Source organism: Lissotriton helveticus, chromosome 10 (genome assembly GCF_964261635.1).
Source record: "Lissotriton helveticus chromosome 10, aLisHel1.1, whole genome shotgun sequence".
NCBI classification, from domain to species: domain Eukaryota; kingdom Metazoa; phylum Chordata; class Amphibia; order Caudata; family Salamandridae; genus Lissotriton; species Lissotriton helveticus.
The window spans coordinates 53,920,593-53,947,973 of NC_136071.1; the positions used below are offsets into that span (position 1 = coordinate 53,920,593).

The window sequence follows — 27,381 nt, forward strand, 5'->3', positions numbered from 1 at the left end:
TTGTGGATTAGTTTCTTGGGATGCCCAGCAGTGGTCAGTAGCGATTCCTTAGAAGTGGCTACTGCTTTACCGGTTCAGGTTTCTTTTCTTCAGGTTTAATGTCCCTGTTGCTGTTCCAGGGAGCCTGCCAACTGACTCTGGGAGTCACTGCTTCAATCTGGGGCTGAGAATCAACTTTTCCTTGAGCCAGGAGCCACAGGCACAGTTCAAACTTCACTAGCCCAAAGTGCAGCCGTCTTCCTGATGGTGCAGCCTCTTTTGCAGTTTCACAGGCAGGTGCGGTCCTTCTTTGGTCCTTTCTCCAAATCCAACATGTACCAAGGTCTAGGGTGCCAGGGGTGCCTGTATTATCCTGGGAAAGTGCCCCATGGGTACAATAGAGTAACTAACCAATGGGCTAGTAGATCCCCTTTCCTTTGGTGGCACAGTTCCTGTGATGTGTGGCATTTGGCAATCACAGAGAGCAATATTCTTGCCAATCAAGTTATCAGGACCTTTTCTCATCTTTGAGGAGCCTGGTAGCCCACCCCAGAGGTATGGCTACCTAAGGGTTTCACACCCATGAAAAAACCAGTCTGGGGACTGCTATTCGCTCTCTGTCCCTGCCCTCAAATTGTCTATATGAACAAAGGCAGCCTGCTCAAGAATGTTATCAGCATTTGCCCTTTGAAGACGACTTCCCCTTTGAAGCTTGTCTTCAGAGTTAACACCCCGAGTGGCTTTCTGAGAGAAAAGGTAACACCTCACCCTGCAGCAACTGCCTTTGTTCCTAAGCCTGGGAGTCGTTTACACATCTCCCTAGGCAGGCAGAAAGCTGTCTGTTCACCAGAGCCTGTCTGAGGCCCCTGGAACAGCTGGGGCACAGAGAAGCAACTTTCTGAAAGTTGCTTAACTTTAATAGTAACATTAATTTTGACTCATATTATGTCATATTTAATGCCATGATCCGTTTGATACCTTACAGTACCTAGTTACTTAGATTGGCATACAAGCCAGTAACCCTGTGAGGAGCCAACTGGGCTCCTAACTTTTCTTTAGTGAAACAACAACTTTAATATTTTTGCTACTAAGGCAAATATAAACCAATATGTCTTGCTCAATAATACACAACTCCCTGCCATAGGGCTTGGAAGGCTTTTCTTAGGAGAGACTTTAATTAATTATTAAGGTAAGTGGTGGCTTTGCCATTAGTTTAAATGGCGAGGGTAAAATGGCAGTGCAAACACTGACTTTCCAGTCTGTGGTGGCAGGCTGGGAGATATTTTGTCCTTTGTCACACTGGCAAAAACAGTGCTGCATCCCTGGTTGGACAATGTGCCTTATATGCCTTTGGTACCCTGGGTACCATATAGTAGGCCTCAGTGAATTCTCAAGGTCGAAATACCAGCCTGTTTCTTTACAGTGTCCCCCTTATATATATAAAAGAACTGTAATTTAAAGTCTGACTTCACCATAGGTTAGGATTTTAAAGTAGGATTCCAGAGATACCAAACATGAAACAGTCATATCTTCCTGTTTGGAAATTATGCTTATAAAATGGAATAAGGTAATCCCTATTTATCCTATGGGAGATATAGGCCTTGCAGTAGTAAAAAACAAATGTAAGAGTTGTCCACTACCAGGACATGTAAAACTTAAATGTACATGTTTGCTTTTTAAATACACTGCCCCCTGGGCTGTCCAGGGCCTACCGTAGGGTGACTTATATGTATTAAAAAGGACGATTACCCCCTGGCAATAGGTCTTTCTTGCCAGGTTGATATGGCAGTATAAAACTGCACACCCAGGCTCGGCAATGGCAGGCCTGAGACATGTTTAAAGGGCTACTTAACTGGGTGGCACAATCAGTGCTGCAGGCCCGCTAGTACTTACATAGTAGGCCAACCCAATATTCTCCCAGGGAACTGGGCAATCAACATAAAAGAAGACTATGTTCCCGGAGGAATTTTTTCTGCTCAATTACAACATATGCTGCTCACTTGATCCATCTGTACAAAGCAAAGCATAAAACAGGTGTATTGCTATCACAAAATTATTTATATATTAAAACATATAATACATTGCATACAGTCAACAAAGAATATTACATGGATGAAAACAACTTACCCCACTTATCTGATCATATTAATATTACTTGAACAAATATAAGGATCATTGGGAAGTGGAAGGTCCTCTTAACGATGTAGGTTAATAAATCCTGAGTTGCATCTGATTTGATATTGATTATTGCCATGATGTGAACTGTAGCATGACACAATCATAAAATCATGGTTATTGAAGCAAACCTGTCGACATTGTTGTCTCTCATGGCCACACGGTCCCCGAGACCATCATCAGGGCTCAGTGTTGTCAGTGCTCAGCAAGAAGAGAATACCTAAATGCAGTGTTCACTGTGGCCAAAGCACTCAAGTAACATAGCGCTTTCTACGTTTGGTAAACATATTAATCAACAGCGAGACGCTGTGTGTAATACGTCAATTGGTTGCTACTGCCTACTATAAACCCTAGAATAATTGCCACAGTCCAATGACCATGTGAAACATTGTCTCTATTTGTTGAGCATCTTTGTGGTGGGCTCACTGTGGTGAATACCTTGCTGTATTGAGAACAATTGTTGCTAATTCAAGGAAAGATCTATTATTGGCCACATCGGTTGGAAAGGGCAGCTCGTAGAGTGCTGCAAGTTATGTGAGGTCCGTCTGCATTCCTTTTGAGAAAAAATGGGACTAAAAAAGTGAGTTCTTCTTTCTCCAGTTCATACTAATAAAAGTTCACATCAGGCCAGTCATTTAAGATGATTTTAGACTTTGTGTGGTGCGTGTCCTGTTACTCTTTGGATTGACCAAACACAAGAAAGTCGTAACAGTAGTTGAAGCAGACCTAAACTCTCTTCCATAGGCTTGGGTAAATTGTTGAATACTTGTTTCTGTTGATTGATTTTTTTGCACTATTTTGTGTGAAATTTGTATTCAATTCAAAAATTGACATGAGGACACATTGTGCAATAAAATACAGTCCAAAATGATGGATTTACATTTCGCATAATTTTGAGTACGTTTGAGACATTTGCCAAAATTTCACACAATTACACGAAAGCAAATTCTCATGGTTTCTGGGAAGATCCCTGCCACTGACGGCACTACAAAGCTGAATTAGAAAAGTCCTATTTGTGTCGAGAATGTGGTTATGAAGTGGAACTGTGTGTCAAGTTCTAGCTGATGATAAAGGTCTAACTTGGATAATTCACAGGCCCCATTGTGGCAGCTAATCATGCCAGACAAATGTGATCCTTTTAGCCCCTGACTGTGTTCAGTACCCGCAGGTCTACACTGTACAGGTTTTCTTTGCGGTACACTTCGAGGCCACCATGATGGGAGGTGGCCAAAGAATGAGTCCTTTGGTTGGTTGTTAATATCTTCTTCCACATACTGTTGAAGGTGCACTGGTACTTGGTGACGAATTTGAGATAACCTGTGAATGGCTTTATTAACATGATTAATAGCAGGGGCCGTTTTGATGGAGTAGCGTTGTCCCTATGAAAAATAAAATGATAATAAAACCACTTTATTATCATTTTATTTTTTATTGCTTATCCCCTTCCGCCACCAAGTTGCCCTACCATCCCAAAATTGGAGCAGTAGCCACTACTTAATATTTATTCAGCTTTTCTATTCCCTGGAATAGAGCTAGCTATTTGCTCAGAACTTTGTGCGGTGATGAGATAGTGTTGGTCATCGCAGCCCGCCCCATGAGTTGTGATGATAGGACTTTAATGAGAAGGCTTGGTGCTGATACCCCACTTCTGAGGACCTGACTTGCTCTTGAAGTGAGGTGTTGTTATACAGGAGGGTCTCACAGAATGTTCCCTTGTTCATTACCTGGATTGCTCATCAGTGTGACTCTTGCATGTGATACTTCAGCGGCAAAAAGCTACACCGGGGGTTGCAGGTCAGACAAGGTGAAGAGAATGTTGACTTTTAATATGTGAGGGTGCGGTCCAGCATTTTTTTCTGTTTTTCCATGATATCCATCCCCACGTCCACTTTGGATGGAAAGAAGCATTTCATGTAAAAAATTGCATATTGTTTGAATTGTTCCCAAAAAATCTCCTGCTTCAGGGTTTTTTACCAGAACAAAATCTCAATTATGCAGCAGAGCATAATGACATAATCTCAGAAATTTTGCATAATATCGTCTCATGAAATGCCAGATATTATGCCAGACCACGGTGTGAGAAACTAAATTTCCTCTGGGCTTAGCTGTTACCCATTGTTATCAGATGTCTCACGGACAGCCGCAGAAAGTCACAGAGACAGCGATGAGGTCTCAGGAGGTAAGTCAAGTCGAAAGATAAATTCTTCATCTCTCAGTTCCCTTACTCGTGGAGTCGGTTGTCTACTTCTGGGGGAGCTTGTCTTCAACCATGCCGTTCTCTTTTTCTCCACTCCTGGACGCTCTTTTGTCCCCCTCCCCCTATTTGTCTCTCCATACATCAGGTGTCCAGGGGAAAGATGTGACCTGGGGCCATATGTATCAAGCTAATTAGCATTCGCAAAGGCCGAAATTCGCAGAATTTCGGCCTTTGCGAATGCTAATTAGATAAATGGTATGTATCAAACATGTTTGATGCAAAATAAGGAATAGCAAAATTTGCTATTCCTTATTTTGCGATTGCACTTAAGGAATCGCAAATTTTGCGATTCCTTAAATGCAATGTATCAAACAAAAAATATTCAAAAATTGCCATTAAGGATTCGCAAATTACCACCAACTTCTAGTTGGTGGTAAGTTGCGAATTCTTTTCAAAAAGCTTTTTTACAAAAAAGCAAAGGTGCCATATGACGCCCATACATGCCCTTAGGGCATGTATGTGCGCCATATGCCCCCAAATGTCTTTTTCAGGGGTGCAGCTGGGTGTTCTTGAGACACCCCTGCACCCTTGAAAAAAATCCTAATTTACGATTAGCAAATTGCTAATCGCAAATTGCACTTTCATTCCTATGGGCCTCCTGGCCCATGGAAATGAATGGGTAATTTGCGATTAGCAATTTGCTAATCGCAAATTAGGAATGCTAAGGAATCGCTATTGAAAAGCGATTTTGTACATACATACCGTTTTGCATTTCCTAAATAGCGATTCCTTAAAATTTGCTATTTAGGAAATGCAAAATAGTTTGATGATACATATGGCCCTAAGGTCACAATGGCTGCAAGGCCCTGTGGATATAGCATGCTATGCAACACAAAAGGGGAAAGAGCGTGTGAAACTCAGTTGTCAAGGTTTGATGGCTTCCCAAGTGGAGTCAACCCTTGCAGCTATTTAGGAACCACTCAGGATATTCTTCAAGCATTGAAATATTATACCAGTCTTATGGATAAGCATTTTGTACTAAGGGTAGGGGGCAGGGTGGTTACCTGGTCTGGCTTCGGTAAAGAGCCTCTTCATAGGTCTGGGTCCAGTACAGATTGTCCCCCCACCCTAGAGGAGACAAGATTGGAGACGAGAAGAATGAGCAGTGGCTTTCAAGATAGATGAAACCATGGAAAAACAACATTGACAAAAGGAGAAGCAAGGTTAGGACTACACTTTAGCTCCATTGTACTGGGTACATTTGCCCCCCCCGCTAAATGAATTGCCACTGATGGGCATTTTCAGTAACCAGAGTGTGCGTGGGCTTGTCAGCATAGTGGACATTTGACAATCATATCCTCATCTTGAACCACCATCACAAAAAACAAAGATTATGGTTTTCTCAGGTCTCAGCTGAGGCACCAAACATGAAATGGGAAAGTAGGACAGACGTGGACTAGTAGGATGAATCCAGAGGAAACCAATTACTGCCACGGTGGCGATGTGGCACCAGCTTTGCTTCTAGGGGGTATCTATGCTCAGCATCTTCCTTTGCTCCTGCCTGTTACATGTGCAAGGATTTCTTGCACTAATGCATCAAGAGGTGGGAGAGGAAGCTACAGTGTATGCGTGTGTGTGTGTGTGTGTGTGTTTTGGAGGATTGCATTTTGTTTGTCCAGGCTGCACACTGTTTAATGTATCAAGTTATCCACTTTCAGGGAAACAGGCCAAACCACTTAATCTAAGTTATATAGTGTTTAATGTTTGCATTTAGCTCATTTTTAAGTGCTTCAAAGTTTGGCAAATGTGACAAAGGAGGCACAGAATGATGGCAAGATTCAGTGCTGATCTCAAGTGTTAAGGTGAGAAATGCACATGTCCCAGTCCGGTGGCTTTCAAAGGGATTCACAGCAGCGCACCCAAAGAGCTCTCTTGTATTTCTGACTGTATTAATGTGATGGTGTATGTCTCTTTTACAAGAAACAAATCCCCAGCCTAAGGCAGAAGTGCACAAAGATACTATGAGGCATATTTACAAGAAGCTAGAGCTACCGCAAAGTCATTTTGTTTGGCACAGCTTCGGCACAATCAGTGCTCCACGCTGCTCCATATTTACAAACTGACGCATCGGGCCCAATGCGTCAGTTTGTGGAGGTCTGCATCACAATATACCTGTGCCAGGTATAATGTATGCAGGGTAGGCATTCCCATGTTAAAAGCCACATAGAACTGACGCTGTGAAATTTTCAACTTTTCACTGTACCACTCTCCGACTTGACTGTGTCAAAATCCCTACGCCTTCTCGAACCAGGCGTGAGGATTGACGCAGGGCTTTTAAAATGGGACTTGCTTCTGTGTTCTGACACATTGCTGGAGTTGCCTCAGTCTTACAGCCAACTCCAGCAGTGAGTCACTTTAACACCAACAGGTGTGTCAGAATTTTGGACGCATCCGTGAATCCTTGTGCCACGGAGCCCTGTATTGTAAATACAGCGCATCCATGGCTTCGTTAGGGTATTTGCGGCAGGTGCAAGAAATAGGGAGGCACCATACAGGAAGTGTCCACTGAACTCCTGCTGTCCATTAGCAATGCCTCTGTGCTTTGTTATTGTAACACAACGCATGCATCTGCACCAGGCTTACACAACCACCCCTTCTATATTACAATTGACCACTAGGGTCTGACAAACCTGGCAGTGACCAAGTCAAAAGAGCGTAAACAATGTCTGCACACTGGTCAATACTCATAGCACACGGTGAGCTGTGCTCTCATTCACACCCTACCTCTGGACATTGTCTGGGCTGCTTTCTTTGGCTTCCTCGAAGTCACTTTATCCTGGGCCAGGCAGCAAGAGACCCCCAAGATGAGCAGGAGGATGATCACAGGAAGTGTCTGCATGATGCCTGCAAATACAAGACAAAGCTTGAGAGATGGGAAGACTCAGGACCTCTGGAACTGAATAGGGTTGTTGACATCTTCCAAGTGAAGTGAAATAGTTGTAATATCACAACATCCCAGTAATGTGTGTTGGCACATCCAATCTCCCTGGCCTAGAGGGGAAACCACTTCCCTAGACTCCTAGAACCTGCTCAGTTAACATTCACATAACAAGCATGTCGCCCACTTCCCAATCTGCTGAATATTCTGCAAAATTTGCAGCTTTGGTGGAAATGCCCACAATCAGTTGATGTGAGCTTGTCACAACCCTAAATATCGTGACATCCTATCAGCTACTGCTGCTCCTCAGAACATGTGATTCCACTATAATGGTTGCTCTATGAAGCACCCATCCATCAAACCCACCATTCAGATGTTCGTGGTAGAAGGACCACATCTTGGACCCCTGGTGGAGACCTCCTATGAGACCCAGTAGCGCACTGGCACCTCCACTCCACACCCCTGGTCCTAGAGTCTAACTGCACACAGACAAACCAAGAGTAACTAGCAACCCTAGTCTTTATGGCACAGTCATTAGTTGGTAACATTGTGCCTGTTTATTGTTAACACTAGCTGTACCCGGCCACGCTTTGCTGTGGCTCAGTCTGGTTAAATGGAAGAGAAAGAAAAGAGTAAGCGCATGTTTCTAATTTGTTTAATTTCATAATGCTTGTGGGTATACAATATGTTTTTGTCCAACCCCTCCGCCCTCCCTCCATCCACTTCCCGGTCTGACGTGCTAATGTTGAAAAGTGAACCACCTCCTCCCCCCTCCTTTCACCCACTTCCCGGTCTGCCATCCTGACACCAACTGTCCATCCAAATCTATTTAGACTATTGTCTCTATGCGTCCCTTCTTAATGTTGCAAAGTGAACCAACTCCTCCCCCCTCCCTCCACCCACGGTCTGCCATCCTGACACCAACTGTCCATCCTAATATATGAGGGCTATTGCCTATATGCGTCCCTTGTATTTGTTGCGCAGCAACCAAATCGATAGGGTATGTTCGGCCTTTTGATTAAAAACACGCACGTTTTGGACATGCGCGTATTCGAATCCAATGTTGTGTGTATATAAACACGCGCTAATGTTGCAAAGTGAACCAACTACTCCCCCCTCCCTCCACCCACTTCCTGGTCTGCCATCCTGATACCAACTGTCCATCCTAATATATGTAGACTATTGTCTCTATGCGTCCTTTCTTAATGTTGCCAAGTGAACCAACTCCTCCCCCCTCCCTCCACCCACTTCCCACTCTGCCATCCCGACACCAATTGTCCATCCTTATATATGTAGACTATTGTCTCTATGCGTCTATTGTAGTTGTTGCGCATTAACCCAATCGATAGGGTCTGTCCGTCCTTTAGATTTAAAAAACGTGCATATTTGACACACGCGTATTCGAATTCAAGGTTGTGTGTATATATAAACTCGTGCTTATTCGAATTCAACGTTGTGTCAAAATTTCAAATCAATCCTTGAAGAACTTTCTTAGATTTAAGATTTTTATCAAACGCACATTGACATTTTTATGTCTGTGCTTTCGATGAAAAATATGCGCGTATTCGACATGCGCTTTTTCGAATCCAACGTTGTGTATATAAAAACATGCGTGTATTCGAATGCAACGTTGTGTCAAAATTTCAAAGCAATCGGTGAGGAACTTTCGTAGATTTAAGATTTTTATCAAACGCACATTGACATTTTTATGTCTGTTTGTGCTTTCGGTTAAAAACACACGCGTATTTGATAGGCGCGTATTTGAATCCAAGGTTGGTATATAAAAACATGCGCATATTCGAATGCAACGTTGTGTCAAACATTCAAAGCAATCGGTGAAGAACTTTCGGAGATTTGAGATTTTGAACAAACAAACAGTTACATTTTTATTTATATAGATTTTACCAGTTGTTACCTGTGTCCAACAGCATTGCAGACTTCACACTGAGAATGATCATATTCACCCAATAAAATCCTTACAAATTAGTATTTTTGGTCTGAATCTTACAGTCAGCCAGAGGCAGGATGTCCTGGAGTGAGACAGAGCCATTCGCTTCAATGGCTACGGACTCCATTTTTTTGCGGGAAGCCGATCTGTGCCAAGGGCTCTACCTGTTCAAGCTAATATGCTTTGAACTGGTTCGGCTATCTTTGACCCTCAGAAACAATTGTCTTCAACTGCATGTGCTTGGCAGTACAGATGCCTGCCAGCGAGAAGAGTTTCTGCTTTCACGGCTGTGGGAAAAGTTTTTATATTAGCTGGGCTTCTCGTACCGTGCCCACAATGATCTCTTGAGGAGAAGTGTGGCTCAATGGTTAGAGCGGCAGACCCTGATGCAGAGGTCTAGCCCGTGACCAGGGTTCAATTCCTCGGCGGGTCTTGGGCTCAAAAATTCCACGGACCTGATAATTCTCGCCTCGGTGCCTATTCCAATCATAGAGTCCCACTCTGCAACTCTGGGCAATAGCTTGCTTAATCTCCACAACGGCCCCCACAACGCTAAGGATGCCTGGCCTCCACCTTGGGGGTGCCCAGGAGTGGACACCTCACAGGAAAAGCCAGGATGGGTTCCACAGCGGTATTCGTACAAGCGCCTTGAGACCCTTGCGGGGGAGTAGTGCGCTATACAAGTATCAATTTACAATTTTGAGAGAGGCGTGCCACAAAGATAGCAAGCACATTTTGGGCAGCACCAGTGTCACACAGAAGCCAAACTTAGAGGCAAGCAAACAGTATATGTAATAAAAATGTAGAACATATCTCTAAATTAGACCACTGGCAAGATATATGGAGAGGCCAAAGAATTTCATTCACAGAAATGTGTTGCAAAGTAACGCAGAAGTGAATGATTATCTAAAAGGAAAGAAAACTGGCAGGGACCGGAAGTGAATGGCCACCCGGAAGGCATGAATATTAGATATCCCTAAAGTGAGGGATCGCTGTAAAGTTGTGAATGTTTACAGTCACCAGAGTTCAAGAATCACTCAGAACGAATGAATGACTGTTTAGAGGTGAGGGAAATGAATGATCATCTGGAAGCTATAAATGTTTGGAGGCACTGAAGGGAGCGATTAGATGAAAGGAATAACATTTTAGAGATGTGAGATGTTAGAGATCCCACAAATGTTTAAAGGGAACTGGGAGTCAGAAGGAGTGCATGTTGATGGGTGCCGGAAGTGAATAAACACTGGAAGACATGAATTTTAAATATCCCGGAAGTAATGTACCGGAGGTTGAGAATCATCCAGATGAAATTAATGAATAGAGGTAAAGAAACTGAATACACACGTGGAAGGTACAAATATTTAGAGCCACCGGAAGTGAACAATCCCAGTGAAAATACAAATATTTAGTGGACCCAGAAAAGGGAATGCCAGGGAGCAAGGTTGAGTGGTAATTATGACAGTGCCAAAATGTTGTTACACTGGTGTATTCTTGCATAATGCCTGAATTTCGTGTTTTGTGTATGTGTGGGATTTTCGCTATTACTCGTTAAGTGACATTTTACTTTAATTGTGACCGCGGGACTGACAGGAGTAGAAAACATTTTACAGGGAGGCATTGTTTCCTTTACATTTTATCAACAGACAAGTTTCCTGTCGGTTTCTTGTGCGCGGTCTACACTCAGAGAAAAGTTACTTCAGGTACCGGTGAACTGTATTTCATGCAAAACATTTAACTTCATAAAGGTTGTGCATATAATACTTCACAATAGAAATACCACATTCCCCAGTGATCACCCGAAAGGCACAACGTTTAGAGTGTATCGAAAAGCAACAGCAAGTCTGTAGGGATTATTATAACTAAACAACCAGCATTGAAGGCACAAGGGCTGGTATTGAGGATACCTACAGCAGAATAAATGGCAATAAACCAGCTGCCTCTATTCTTCTGAAGCACACCAGTGTGGTTAGATTTATTGGGAACTGTGAGGACAAAAAACAGAGCGAGCCCATCTAAGTGCACTGATGCTCGTTCGCCAATGGTGTGAACACTCCTGGAACCCTTGCCAGACCCTGCAACCTGATCCCTTTCTGGAGCCTGGATCAGCACTGTTTACACATTCAAGCGGCTGCATTTAGCAGGCTGTGCAGGATATGTGTCCAGGACCTGGGCGTCCCTGGGTCACTGTGACCTTTCCTGTTCTGGGGAGGGAATGGGCAGAGATGTAAGCTTTCAGCCTCTAAGGAGTGGTTCCTGGGTGGAAGGAGGACATGTCCAGCCGGAGGGCAGAGCTTTAAACATCTATAGAGAGGTCAAAATGTTTGTGACACATGTGGGCCGTCAGCATTAACTGAGTGGTTACTGTAGTGTCGTGTGAGCATGTAATGACGGCACATTTGTGGCTCCTGATGGACTCTGTAGAACTGTGATGTAAGCATCAGAATGTACTGAACTGAACGCAGGTATAGAATGTTGCTTTTATGCTTATACGCAGCAGAATAAAGACGTGTTATACTAAGATCCACGTGTGGCGTAGTCATTGATGAGTACCGGGGATGGGGAGGACGCTACAGTTCCAATGTTGAGAGAGGGGAGAACACGAGGGAGCTGAGCAGTCAGAGCTCAAGATAAATTCCCAAGGTGGGCTAACAGGACCAGCCAGAGACATGAGCACACTTGGGTAAGTGACAGGGTTGGGTGCCAGCCAGAAACACCATCCATCAGCACCCACAGAGAGATCCCAGGGTGTTGTTTAAGCAGCCAGAAAGGTGCACCTTTAGCACTCACAGAGAGGTCACACAGCAGTGGCGTAACATTAGCCCTTGCATCCCTCATGGTGTGCGGGAGACACAGGCTCCAAGGGGCCCCCGTGGCACTGTGTACAGGGGCACTCTCTATGTACCTTGTAGGGAGGCTTCCTAATGTTTCATTGCACTACTGTCTCAGAGTTGGGGTCTGCAACCAGCAAGACAAGCCTTTTGCTCACAGGTAGAGGTCCCACAAGCGGAAAGGCAGCCATTAGTGAACCATCAGCACCCATCAATAGGTGCCAAAGTTACCAGCCATAGAGGCGAGCCTGCCACACCCAAGGGGCGATCCCAGAGTGTGCTAGGGCAGAGGTTGAGGGGAGGTTACTGGATGCCAGGAGAGGTCCCAGCTTGAATGCATCTATCCCACCTACAATTAGTGAGCTTGTTTTGGGCCTACCCCAAGGAAAAACAAATTTTAGTTGCGCTAAGACTGTGCGATGGGTTGCACGCCTACTGCAAATAACCCAAAATTCACTGACCTCAATGACACGAGGGCTGAATTGGGTTTTGAGTCTTAAAATCACAATAAAATGAAGACCACAGCAACGAATAATAATAAATTCCATTATTAAGAGAAAATATTAATTTAGGTTTGTGGTATATATTACATAGACATTTTTCTTATTGGTATTGCTATTGTTATTGTTAACGGGTATGTAGGAGAGTAGGGTCTGCTTTCCTATGGTCACCCCAATTTTTGCTTTTTGCTTCACTGGTTTTCGACTTTAATGTGGCCGTGGGCCTGCTAATCAGACCCACAGCCCAGCTGTTCTCTCTCTAAATTCATACCATGTACTTTAGGTACATCACCAATTGGGAAATGGGTCACTCTTATGAGTCCCTGTACAGTGTACCATAGGTACCCAGGGCATAGGTGCACCCAAGGCCTACCAGGGGCTGCAGCATATCTTTTGCCACCCCTGGCTGGCCCTCCAAACTGACACAACTGGCTGATCACTCAGCTGGGGCAAGGTTGTGTAATCACCCCTTGCTTAGATATAGTATCCCTATATCTAACCTTATATCTAGACACATATACACCTATAAGTCACTCCTATGGCAGGCCTTAACAATCCTGGAGGCAGAGTGCTTGGTTTTATGTGAGATGAGGCTCTAGCATGAGCTGAGCCTGACTGCAGCTTTCGGAACCATGTCCTTATAGCTGTTCTAGGATATAGCCATACCATATACTCTTAAGTGCATTATGAACCTCGCGTTAAATGCTAACTTTGGTTTGGCTTTATCAAAACATGTTGTGTAATGTGTCATACGCTTTGGAATACTACCCCCTCGCCAGTTCTGGTGACAGGGTAGCATTCCACCCTTCTAGAGGGAGAAGACATGTTGTTCCTACTAATCCCGGTTAAAGTTAACCAGAGCCTCAGCATCACAAAATGGATGCTGCTGCCACAGACACAAGTCTGACCTCCTGCTGCTGGGAGTCCTTCCAGCGAGGGAGGCTTGGACAATAGGTTTCCTGTCTTGGGAGGTGCTAGCACCACCCCAGACAGGCTATAGTGTATTGGGGCAGGGAGGGCTGAATGAAATGAGACACTGCCTGGGGCACACAAGGTGTCCCATGCATAGTCTGGTTCAAACTGGTGCTGGGGCACTCCAGGCCCAGCTCTGGTGCGAAACTGGACAAAGGGAAAGGGGTGTAACCACCCCCTTCCCTGGTCCCACCCATAGGAGGGACCTAGCAGGTAATCCAGCCCCTAAATTTGGTATATAGGTAGGAGCTGAGTCCCAAGACTTTAGATTTATCCTGACTGAAACTTGAAACGCAACTCTGGACCTTCGATGTTCTACCTGAAGATAGAAGACTGAAGAATCTCCCTATGGTCAAGGAGTGACCACCCTGTGCAAGCAGGCACCATCAAGCGATCAGCGGTTTGCTTTGTCGACGCTCCCGCCGAAGCCCAAGCACAGAGCCTGACAAGACTGGGACTTCTGGACTTCCAACAGCCCGATCCACAGCCACAGCAAAGCTGAGACCCGTGGAGGCGACGAGAGACGTGGGACCCGCCATCTTGGAAAGCCAGCAAATTGCTTTCCGTGCAACTTCTGAGTCACCCTCGAAGTTGTGCATTGGGGATTCAGAAGCCCCAGCCCCGAGCACCAACTGCACCGAAGATCAGCCCTCCACACTCCACGAGTTCTGTGCAGGGCCCTTCTGCAATTTCCTGCTTGACCCGTCTGTACTGTCACTTGCTCGTTGGCTAGTGGCCTCTGTGATGACGAACCTACAAATTTACACTGCTGGTATGGTTGCTCCAGATTGGCCCCATCTTCCCTGAAAAGGAGAAGCCCATCAGACCTTGCTGGTCTGATCCAGAAGCCATCTTTGATTCCTGCGTGGGTTGCCTTTGCCAAGGCTTGTTGACTCCAATCCGGAAGCCGACACTGCCGACAGCGAGATCCTTTGTGGGACAGTCCGTATCCAGCTCCTGGTTGTCGTCGACACCTCCTGGTCTACGTGGCTGCAGAGACAAGCTTCACAACATCACCTGATTGCTTCGCAACATCGCCTGGTTCCGTCCTGGTTCCATCCTGGTAACTGTCTAGTGACCCAGACTCTGTCCCCTCTGCTTTCAAGTACTCTTCAACCTCGATCCGCCTTTGGATCCAACCGGATACTTCCCTCCTGGTCGCCTGCAGCATCTTTCTTCACCGCTCCATAGGATTCAGCGACGAAACCCGACACACTTTGACACCTATGCACCCGCTTCCTCTGGGTGAGGTAACGCGAGTATTTCAGTACTCCTGTGGGTATTGACTATCCTAGTGTCCCACTTTCAAGTAGCTTTCTCCTCGTCTATTTGGAAGTGCCCTAAAAGAACTAGTTTCCAATTCTTTCATTCTCATTCTAACTCTATGGTAACTCGCGTGTGTGTAAAGACACTGCACACGCATCCTGTGGGCCACCTGCTCCCTATCCTTTGGTAGTACAGCGTAGCCCAAGCGATTCTCCAGGCCCTAGGCCTATCCTTTATTCGTGACGTGGTTCTTATACCACTATTTTAGTATATGGTTCGAAGTACCCCTAGGGCATTACTGTATTTTGTGTAACCTATTGTATGATAATTAAGTCTCTTGTGATGTGCTTGTGCCTCTGACCTCATAAAGAGTTCAGAGGATTAATTTAGTAATAAATACATATATATTTTATATATATAACCTGTGTGGTGTCCTTTCATTTGGTATTAAAGGGGTTACATATGGTAAAACAGCTGGCTTCACATGCCCTCTTGAGTTTAGCTTAAGACTGCTTTGTCCATGCTACCACTAGGATAGCTGGTCTATAAGGTTGACTTTACAACCATCACCATAAGGGTTGTTTGGACTGGTGCAAGGTGCTCACTAGAATAGTGAACATCATATACCAGGCCAACTTTTCACAGGGTATAAAGAGGAATCCATCAGCATTTGGTTGTTGAAACATTCACGACTGTTCGTAAAGGCATCATAGACAAGAAGAACACGAAGGGGATGGAGAAAAAAGAGGAGAGAAGAACAGAGAAGAGGCGACAAAGGGGCAGCGAGGTTTAGTTTGCAACTCATTAAACGGTTGCCAACTTACAAGTGCACATGGTAATCATTCAACGTAATTGTCGGCTGAATACTTACCGAATTTTCCATTTGCACTGTGACATTTGACACTGTACCTTATCTTCAAAATGGCCTGTCTGGTGTCCAAAATCTTTTATCAAACTCCCCTTACTACTTATCACATACATCTCTCTGCCAAGTTAAGGAACTCCTTTAGAATGTTCCAGCTTTGAAAAACACATTAAATTATGACCCACTCCATCTAAGGCTCATAACATCCTGATTTACATCCTCCATGCCAGATGCACCAATCCACACCTTACTTCTTCCAAATCTGAATTAAAATATCTCTTCAGCAGATTTCTGATTTCTTCAATACCCTAATTTTATTTTTCTTCTCTGCCCCTGCATTTCCCTCAACTCCTGCCCACTTCACCCTCCCTTAAGATGTGAGCTGCTAGCTCTGCATATTTCTACACTGTAACACTGCGTCTTCCCAAATTCAGAGGATCTAATTCCTATTAGATGAACATGTTTCTGTCAGAAAAATCAGCACAAAGAGCGAGGGCTTCTTCAGAAAATACTGCATATGATACATGAAGAGCTGCACCAAAACAACCTTACATTTAATAAACATAGGGCCAGATGTATGAAGCTCAAATGGGTTCGCAAACGCCGAAATTCGCATTTCGGCGTTTGCGAACTCATTTGAGCAAAATGGTATGTATGTAGCAAATTTCAGTGCAAAATAAGGAATTGCAAATTTGCGATTCCTTATTTCGCGATTGCATTTAAGGAATCGCAAAATTTGCGATTCCTTAAATGCAATGTATGATGCAAAACATTTTTGCTAATTGTCCATAAGGAATCGCAAATTACCACTAACTTCAATTTGGTGGTAATTTGCGAATTTCTTGAAAAATTCCCATTTTTGCATTTTTCAAAGTGCCATGTGATGCACATACATGCCCTTAGGGCATGTATGTGCACTACATGTGCACCCATGCTTATTTCAGGGGTGCAACAGGGTGTCCTTTGAGAATCGCAAATTGAGAATAATTTCACATTCATTCCTATGGGCCTCCTGCCCATAGAAATGAATGGGAAATTATTCCTTAATTGCGATTAGCAATTTGCTAATCGCAATTATGGAATTTTAGGAAATCGCAAAAAAATAGCGAATTTCTACATACATACCATTTTGCAATTCTCAAATAGCGATTCCTTAAAAATCACTATTTGAGAATCGCAAAAGTGTATCTTGATACATCTGGCCCAAAGACTCAATTACCCAAAATGGCACAAAACCAATTCACTTGTGTAGTAGTGAGTTATCTTAAGAAATTAATCGATATGCTGTTAAATCAATATCTGCGTTGGGAGTACACAATGAAACCCACCAATGAGCAAGCTGGTATTCTCAAATAGGGCTGCGGTGCGTTTGTGTTTGTCCCTGAAACAGTGTCCTGCATGATGCATCAAGGTCTTGACGAAATATGAACCCCCCCCCATGGAACTTCAGCTGCACCCACAGGAGGCAGGTTTACCAAATTATAGGTGGCTCCCACTTTAATGAGCAGTTACGTGTGGAGGTGACATAAGGAGTGAGGCCATAGGATGCTTTCACTCACAAGCATGATGGTCCATGGAAAGAATGAAAGACCTCACCCTAACACAAGACCAATAAATAAGGAACATATTTACTTACTTTTCATCATCAACTACATCATTTTCAGTAGAGCCAGCCAGAGCTGGACGTCCAGGTTTGCATCCCTTGAACCCCCAAATCAGAAAACAAGTCCTAATAAAACTAGGAGACTGAAAAATGAGCCTAGGCAGTGTGCGTCAGTGTCCCGTCATCACTGAAAATGGCTGCCACAGCCTTATCAAGCCCTCCTTTATAGTACAAGGTAAGGTAAAAACGTAACAATGTGTCTTATGTATAAAAGTACATATACAACTTTATTGTGCTTTTTATCATACATAATTCAAGCAGGGATCACTTTTTCAAAATTTTGTATTGCTGACCTGAAGAGGACTCTTGATTATTTTAGCACTCTGAAAAATGAACTAGATGTTATGGCAAATGGAAATGTGAAAAGAGCATTCAAGTTGTAGTGGGCATATTGCGGGCTACTCACCCCTGACTTTCTGACCTCCTTACAACCCCATCCGCTGGCCCTTCCCTTCTCCCACCACAAAGGGCACTATACAAGTGGTTGGTCTTCACTGCGTAGTTTTACTACTTCTCACATAATGTCACCATTATTTGTTGATGCACTATCAACATTAGACCAACTTTATTCAATTTATTACATCAAACCAATACACATAGGTAAACATATGGTTGTACAGTATTCATTTTGACCACAGGTTATAATTGTATTTACAATTCAGTACCTCCAGCACTGCATCGGATGTGTGTAGTGCTAGCAGGCAGCAACATCCATCTCCACTACTATTCTGTACTTCCACCACACCTGATGCGGGTTGTGCCAGCAGGCAGCAACACCCATCTGAACTGTTTCCATTCAGAGGTGACTACCCACCATCTACCCCCTAGACTCAGCCTCTAGAGCACTGCCTTGACCCTTGCTTACGCACCAGCTCTTACACAAATTGCTTCTTCCAAACACCGGCATTGCGGGTAGGGCCGGAGAGTCCAGGACCACCAGCAGGACAGCCCCCTCTCCCGCAAGCCCGGAGCCCCATTGACTGTCCTCCCTGCTCAAGGATCTGACAGATCCCGCTACTAAGGTGTCCTCCACCATTCCTCTTGCCCAGGACCCCACCACAGGGCAAAGAGCCTACTGGCTCCTTTGACCTCCCCCCACCGGCCCCTTCATGTTCCAACTCCATAGCTATAGCTCCCATTATTGTTAGCACAAATAATTCCAAGCCTGCGTGCCACAGATGCACCCCATCTGCCAAATACCATTCCGACTTAGACGCTTGTATCAGGTTATGCCTGATGACACGTATTGGTGAAACTGCTATCAACTTCCTCACTTCCTGATTCAACTTTCTCACTGACTTGTTCACTGTGCTCGGAGGCGCATTATCACCCCAAACTTGGCGCGGGATAACTTCCGACCAAAATATGGTGGTACCCGGCAAGGACCTCCTTAAACATGTAAGTGCCCAGAACAGTGCCTCCTTCACCACTCTCCTGCCCGCCGGAATCATGTTGTTACACCCTGAATGAATCACTATTACATCTGGAACTGGCAAGCCGTTCTCCAGTGCCCCCATCAACTGGCCTACGAGCTCCCCCAACTGTTGCCCTTCAATCCCTATCCAATGATGATCCATTCCTTTCCCTCTTTGTGCTGTTTCTTCCCCGGATTCGACAAAGTATTGCCCTGCTCTGCATATAAACGATTCTCCACATCAACATATCTGCGTCCGGTGCCCTGCCATCACTGCATAAAAGTGAAAAGAATAACAAACAAAAGGGGAAAGAAAACAAAGAAGGGAACACCATTAAACTGTCGCCATCCTAGTTTTAAATCAGCTGCGGCTGACATAACGTTCAAAACAAGACGAGCACCATCTGCCCACCCTTTTGATTGTTTCCACAGATAGACCCAGGGTGACTGCTGTTGTAGCTGCCCCAAAACAGAATGAATGGGACGTGAAATGGGCAGTTTGCATTACTGTGTGAACTGAAATATTGTCAAAGGTGTTCCGTCTGGATGCAATAAAAGCCTGACATCACCTTTATCCGGCCGCATCCGCATTAAATTTACCCACAATGCCACTGGGCAATAAACCGCCCCCTGCACCGCCCTTAGCTGGACCCAAACACCTTTGCCTAACACATCTGTTTTTGACCTCCTCACTCTGACCTGGAGCACATCACCCAACAGTACACATCCATCATGCTGAGTCCTCCTTTTTCATCCGTTTTTGAGACTGGAACCAGTTCTGATATGCGGAAGGCCTCAAAAAAGGCCAAAGAGTAAGCTAATCTAAGCAGCTGCACTTCATATGAGGATATGCAGACTTGCGGCAACAACCCCAAGATGTTGGCCAGTCTACTGGCGTCTATGGGTCTCCTGATGTCCTTGACCCCCGGGAACATGCGCTCCCACCCTTTTATTGTACGCCTGACTCGAGGGTCCTTAGTAGGATCCGGCACCCTATGTAACCCCGCAAAGAATGCAATTGCTGACAACTGCCGCCTAACCAGAGACAGAGATCACCCCTTCTCCTTCTGCTGCAGTATGAACATAAGCATACAAAAACGCAATACCCATGCACACTCCAAATTAAATATACAGTAGTATCGTTGACGTCACGTAAAATGTTCGTTGAGACAAAGGCTAGTAACACACACGGTAACAGTTATGTAACTAGACAAATCAGGCGTTGATGTATTGTGTCTTTAATTGTTCGGACATGGAGAACCAGCCGACACGTGTTTAGTCGCGTGTGGCACAGTCTGTCTGCGACTCTTCAGGGCTGTATTAAGCAAGTATAAAACAATAGGTCGCTCTGTCGGTGATAATTCCAACCCGACAGGGCCCAGGACCGGGTACAGAACAATTCGTCAAAAGGTGAAGATCCTCAAGCAGGTATCATGATTGAGAAACCCAATAGTCATCCCTGGGCGTAGTGTAATATGAATCAAAAGAATAAGCTTATCCGGCGCACACAAGGGATTCCACTTTCGGACGCACCCGTCCTATTTCTCGCGCCTCCTACTGGGAACACAACGAATGATGTGCACTTAACTCGCTGTGCACTGCCTGATATCCTTACAACTAGAAAAAAATTATTTTCATTAATATCCGTGAAGGATGTCATCTGATTTGTTTGCTTAGGGCCATCGCGCCCTGAATTCTGTCATCTTAAACTGAGACAAGGAGTCAGCTACTGTGTTGTCCACCCCTGGGATGTGCTTTGCTACAAAATACACATTGCGTCTGAGACACTCCCTGACCAAGTCTTTAAGCAAACGCAACACCCATGGACATTTTGCCTTTTGATTGTTCACAGCCGGGGAACAACCTTTATGACACAACTTTTAGCACGCAAATCATTACAACGCATTACACTGGGGGGAGCTCTAGGATAGGGAATAGTTTTAATTTACTATCCAACACCTTCCCTAGTGTCCACGGAGACTGGTGTTGGAATAGTAAATTAAACTATTCACTATCCAGCACCCCCCAGGTAATCTTACCCATGCCTTGGACTGACCATCATGCAATTTTTGCTACTATACCCACCAACCCTTGCAATAACAAACCCACTCCTACCCCTAAACAGCCTTTCAAAGATTGGAAAAATATCAATCAGGATGACTTAAAGCTAATACTGGATCACACCCGCCCAACGCTGTCCACAGAGCCCAACTTAGCACTTCAGCAATTTTACACCTGGCTGGGTCAGGCCACGAATCAGTCAGCCCCTACCAAAGAACTATCCAGAAACAGATCCAAACCTACTGCTCCCTGGTATAATGAAAAACTAAGGGCACAAAAGCAAATTAACCGCAATAAGGAAAGACTATGGAGAAAAAACTATGATACAGCTAGCAAAGCAACTTACAAGGAAGCTCTGGCACTTTACAAAGCCATGATCACTAAAGCCAAAAAAGACTATTACACTGACCAAATCCAGAAAGCCAAAAATTCTAGCAGACAATTGTATCAAATTACCAAATCACTTTCAGGTAACTCCCCGGACCTCACTCCTCCCCCATCGCAACTTTTATGTGACTCTCTAGCTTCCTTTTTCTTTACCAAAGTTGATGACATTTACCAGGCATTCTCTGCAAACTCACTTTCCAGGACAGCCAACCCCCCCATTCTATCTCCAGCCAACATGTTCCCCAGCTTCCAGCCAGTTACCACAGACCAAATAAAAACTATATTGTCCACTATCAAATCAGGATCAGCCCTGGACCCCTGCCCACTCTCAGTACTCCTGCCGGTAATGGACTCTATTACACCATTACTCACTCAGGTCTGCAACTCCATTCTCCTTTCAGGTACCTATCCAGACCCCCTAAAAAACACCCTATTAAAACCCCTGTTAAAAAAACCTTCCCTGGATAAAAACGAGCTAAAAAATTACCGACCCATTGCGAGTCTCCCATTCATGGCGAAGTTGATCGAAAAAGCCATGAACATTCAGATTTCTGAATTCATTGAAAAACACCATCTCTTGGACAACACGCAATTTGAATTCAGGAAATATCATGGGACAGAGACAGCCTTGATTAAGGCTGCCGATGACATCAGGGTAATCAGGGATCAGGGGGGAACAGCCATTTTGGTAATGCTGGATCTATCAGCAGCTTTCGACATGGTCGACCATACCATCCTGGTCGACCGTGTCGAGGGATTTGGCATCTGCCACACTGCCAAAGACCTTATTGCGTCCTTCCTAGCCAAAAGAACGCAGGCTGTTATCTTAGGACCCTTTCAATCGGCCCAACTTTCATCTCCTTGTGGAGTAAATCAAGGCTCATCCCTGAGTCCGACACTTTTTAACATTTATGTGTTGGACCTTGCTAAAACCATCAAAGCACACGGGATGAGCCTAACCTCCTACGCCGATGATACCCAACTAGTGTTGGCTATCAAGGGGGACGGAGATCTAGTGGCTGAAAAATTCAAGAAAGGACTTGTAGACATAGGAGAAAAAACCGAGGTGCTCATCTTCGGACCCCTTCTTCCAGCCTGGCCATCAAGCTGGTGGCCAGATGCCTTTGGTACCCCTCCCACCCCAACCGCTAAAGTCAGGAACCTCGGAATCATCTTCGATGAAGGTCTAAATTTCATGGATCATGCTAACAAAACAGTGTCCACAGCACACTTAAAACTGAAGATGATAAGAAAAATACGTCCTTTTCTTCCTGATTCAGCCATCAAAACACTGGTCACCTCTCTTGTCCTTTCTGCTCTGGACTACTGTAACGGCCTTTTTCTCAATGCCCAATCCAGAGTAATCACCAAACTACAAACTATCCAGAACGCAGCAGCACGTCTGCTTTCTGGCAAAACAAAATACGAATCAATATCCAACAGTATTAAGGATTACCACTGGCTCACTATTCGAAACAGAATCCATTTCAAGTCCCTCTGTATCGTGTTTAAGGCGCTCAACAACCAAGGACCCCATTTTTTGAAAGAACAGCTACAACGATACAAACCTAACAGAGTTCTACGCTCAGCTACCCTCAGCCAACTGGTCATTCCCCGCACAAAAACGGTTTCATGGGGCGATCGACGCTTTCTGGTGGCTGCCCCAAAGCTTTGGAACACGCTACCCCTAAACATCAGGGAGAGTTCCTCTCTCCTTCAATTCCGCAAGCTTCTAAAAACTTGGCTGTTCGCTCAATGATTACTCTTTCCTCATGTTAACCATCACAAATAACTGGTTTTACTAGCGCCAAAACGCCTAAGGGTAAATGATGCGCTTTACAAATATCAAAAATAAATAAATAAATAAATAAATAATGTGTTGTAATGGAATGCGTTTTAAAACTTATGTTGTTACAGCATGCGTGGTAAAAGCATGCGTTGTAACAACGTACATCCTTCACAGCCATCACTACTGACTTTTTGTCTGACCAAAACACAATGCGCTTGTTTTCCAGCAGTGCACCCCACAAAATGCAGTGCCACAACGATGGGGAATAATTCTAGGAACGTTATGTTGCGCATCAATCCTGCCTCCACCCACTCCTTTGACCAGTGCTGTATACACCATCTTGAGCCTAGCACTGCCCCAAAGCCTACACCGCGAGCTGCATCCGTGTGAAGCTCAAGTTCTATGGTTTCTTGCCCTGACTGCTGCCAGATCACTGTCCCATTGAACCTTGTCAGAAAATCCTTCCACATACCCAATTCGCCCTTCACTTCAGCAGACAGCCTGGTGTGATGGTGTCTCACTTTTAAACCTGACATTGCCCTGGCAATATTGCTGGAAAAGGCCCTGCCCATGGGTATAACCCAAAGTGCAAAATTAAGCTGCCCCACCAAGACCTGTAATTGGTATACCATGACCTTACGTGCTGCTAAACACTGCGTTATAGCTGATTCAAAAGCTTTTACCTTCTCCATCGGGAGTCTGCTCACTCCCCGCACTGTGTCAATCTCAATATCAAGGAAAGTTAAGCAAGTTGTTGGGCCCTCCATTTTGTCCTTTGCAAGAGGTAGCCCTAATGCCTCTGCCACCCGCTGGAAGCCCAGTAGGGTCTCCCTGCAAGCTGGCGAGCTATGCGGACCCATAAACAGGTAACAATCCAAATAATGCACCACATCTTTTGTAGCCATCAGGTCTTTCACTGCCCATTCCAAGTAGCGACTGAAAGTTTCAAACACCGCACACGCGATGGAACACCCCATTGGCATGCATAAGTCCACAAAGAAATTCCCCTCAAACGTAAAACCGAGCTACCTTGTGTCATCCGGATGCACCGGCAGGAGTCGAAAGGCTGCCTCAATATCAGATTTTGCCATTAGGGTTCCCCCTCCTAAACTCTGCAACTTCTGAATGTCAGTATCAAAAGTGGTGTACCATACTGCACACAGCTCCCGATCCAACATGTCATTGACTGACAATCCAGGCGGACTTGAAAGGTTATGAATGAGGCAACATTTTCCCACCTCCTTCGTGGGCACCAGGCCCAATGGCAAACACGCTAAATCCTTCCTTGGTAACTGTTGAAATGGCCCGACCACCCTTCCCAAAGCTACTTTCATGATCTTTTCCCTAGCCACCCCCAGATTCTGTAGAACTGACCGTTGATTGCGTGGAGGGGCCATGGAAGGTGGGGCACTAGACAGGATATGGAAGCCAAATTTAAAACCTTGAAACAAGAAATGAGCCTCTTTCCGGTTATTATACCTGCTGAGAAGGCGGGCCAGAACATGCAAGCGTATTGGAGTGGGCAAGCTGTTATGAGGACTGGGCCGGCCGAGCCTTGCTCTGGGCACTAACTGGTGTAATGGTGCCCTGTTCTTTAGGTTTCCATCCTTTACTATAACATTTGTTCTCTGGGTGACCTTGCTTTCCACAGAATTAACGCATATTTCTGAACTTGCATGCTGTTCCCCTGCTGCATTTGTTCTTGTTGAACTGCCAGCATGCTTGTTTCTTGTCACCTGCCACCTTGCCACCCCGAAAAGAATGAGTAGGCTTGCTGATTGGCACCGCCATATAGAACTTTGCATGCCATATATTGATCTCCTGCTGGTCCCAAGTCACTTCCGGCCTTACCACCTTCAACTGTCTGAATTTGGTGTCATAATGCAGCCAGGTTGTGCCCTGAAATTCAGAAGCTGTCCCATAAATCAATGACATGTAGCTTATTAACTGTGCCGCCAGCGCTGGGACCCGCTCGACCATAATGGCCGCGTAAATAGCGAAACCCGTCAACCAGTTCTTGATTGACCAATCCACCCAAACTTTCTTATGTTTAAATTCTACCTCCTTGCTTGATCTGCTCTTCCCTTGAACTACTCCTGCATTGATCAGATAAAATACATCGACATATTCCCCCTGAAAATCTTTTCCCGGGTTTCCACTGGCACGTGCCTTGTGAACCACTGCCAAAGACGCGGACCCATACAGTAGTGGGCTCTGTGACAGGGGGGCTTGTCCTGCTGTCCCGACCCCCAAGTTTATAGATGGGGCCACTGTGGTAGACCCACCCCCCTCTGGTGAACTCATATTATGGATTGGGCCCTGTGACGTGGCAGCCACGATCAATGGAGATTGCGCCACCCCTCCTGACTGGACCCACACCTGTGCCACCCCGCCACCCTGATGCGCTACCACTGGCTTGGGAGCTTGTGCTGTGTTTGGCGCGGTGAACACCCCCGACCCCCGCACTGTTGTACTTTAGTGCATATGTGCCAAGCCGGCGTAGTTAACCCAGAGGGAGCATGTTGCAGATCGCCACCTGTGACCAGTTCTACCTCTGTCTGAACATTGTGCGCCGCAGCGCCAGTAACCTGACCAATGTCTGTACACAACAGATGCTGACCCAAGGCCACTGCCTCACCTGAAGTGCTCGCCTTCGATATTGCGACCTGTTTGGTCTTCTCCTGTTGTGCATCCTTAAAACGCTCAGGCACCCGTCTTGTGACCTCAGACCCCTGCGTTAAGGTCTTCTGCGGCCAATCAATGCTTCCTTCCTGTGACACCTCACACAGCGCTGACAACGATTGAAATTCCTCTGCAGACGCTGGGGCCTTCTTGCCCCCCTTTGCTCGCTTCGGTGCCATCCCGCCGACTAGAGAGATAAGAAAATAGAATTAAAAGCTGGCCCCTGTTTCTCCTTGTATTGTGGATATATGACGTGCGATCGCACGCCTCCCTTCTTCCCCATGCCATGCTTCATGCTTGTATGCGCGTCAACACCCAAGCAATAGGGATACTCACCACCCCATTGCCCTCCTTCCTACTCTGTCATGCAACATAAGCAAACCCCCCCCCCGCCCGAGACATTCAGCATACCTACTAACTGAATGTCCGGCAAAACATGCTCCTCCTCATGCTTCTGCCCCGCCAAGCACCCCCATCGCGGAGGATGCCCTGCCCACCCATCCACATGCCACACTTCTCCTTGCGTCATGCATGCAGACATGTGCAAGCCCAGCAATGTCGATGTTTCTGGAGAGAGGCAAAGATAACAATATATACCCACGCTGGACTAATTCCTATCAGTGGAGATATTTCACAGGCATTGTACATCACTGTACCTATCACCCACCGGTTCCTTTGACCTTCCCTCCCTCCCTGGGTTTTGTTTGTGGTGATTGTTTTTTGGTTTCTGGGTTTCTTTGGTATTCTCAGGATATGATGTTACGCACTTCCCCCTTTATCCTCACCGGATTGGTGGTGCCATATTGGGGAAAGTGCTGAAAGCTCTGCTAGGTTTTAGGTTTTCGGGGAGCAGACTAGCTGCTCACTGTTCAGGAATGAGACAGGAAGACAGGACGAGGAGGTAATGGGCCTCAAGTCTGTTCAGACAGGCAAGAGTGTGTTATGACTGCTTCTTTAGAGCAAGCATTGACAAAGACAACAGGCTTGGGAGTTGTATAGTGCAGGCACATTGTGACGCAAAACATGCCCACACATGCAGACATAGTTTACAACACCCAAACATGCCCACAACCCAATTGACATTCATGCTGCCATGCATAAAGACAGTCCTAAACACACGTGCCACACAGATGTCACACAAAGATGCACATATGTATAAGAAGGATACTGTATAGAAGCATGGGTACAATACAACTGCAGTCACAAAGATTATAAGAACAATGGGTGGATGAATCTTCAGATTGAGTCCCTGGATTGGGGAGAGCACTGGTGTGGATGATGTATGACTGAATGTATATGGATATATTCACGCAGAATACATTATGAGATGTGTGAACGGATTGTGTGGATGGATAGATAGAAGTATGGAGGGATGGTTGAGTTGATGGTGCTCAAATGGATGGATGAGCAGAAAGATCTAGTGCGTGGATGCATCAATGTATGGATTTGAGAGGATGTAGGAGTGTGGGTTGAATGCATGGGTGTGGGTGTGAACAGATGTATGGATGAATATGTAGATGAATTCAAGTGTTTCAGCTGACAGATGGTTTAATCAGCTCAGGCAGAAAACATCGAAAATGGTTGGCTGTGGGCAGGTGTGAGTGAATGGGTAGAAAAAAGGTTTCGTTTGAGTGTGGATGAATGAATGAATTTGTGCTTGTAAAGCGCACTGATACCCCAATAATGGATGAAAGGTTTCCACTCTATAGGTAGTTGGATG

At 45.3% G+C, this 27,381-nt stretch overlaps 1 protein-coding gene across 2 annotated transcripts in view; it reads right to left on the reverse strand.

The window, feature by feature from the left end:
* Positions 1 to 27,381, reverse strand: part of LOC144785886 (anterior gradient protein 2 homolog) — a 69,982-nt gene that overhangs the window by 29,867 nt on the left and 12,734 nt on the right. The window contains exons 2-4 of one of the 2 annotated variants that reach the window (XM_078664753.1): positions 25,618 to 25,848; positions 7,136 to 7,255; positions 5,416 to 5,479 (exon numbers count right to left, since the gene is read on the reverse strand). In XM_078664753.1, the coding sequence (XP_078520879.1) occupies positions 5,416 to 5,479; positions 7,136 to 7,255; positions 25,618 to 25,840 (407 nt within the window). In that variant the 5' untranslated portion in view covers positions 25,841 to 25,848. The remainder of the gene's footprint in view (positions 1 to 5,415; positions 5,480 to 7,135; positions 7,256 to 25,617; positions 25,849 to 27,381) is intronic. The other variant, XM_078664752.1, reaches the window with a different exon arrangement.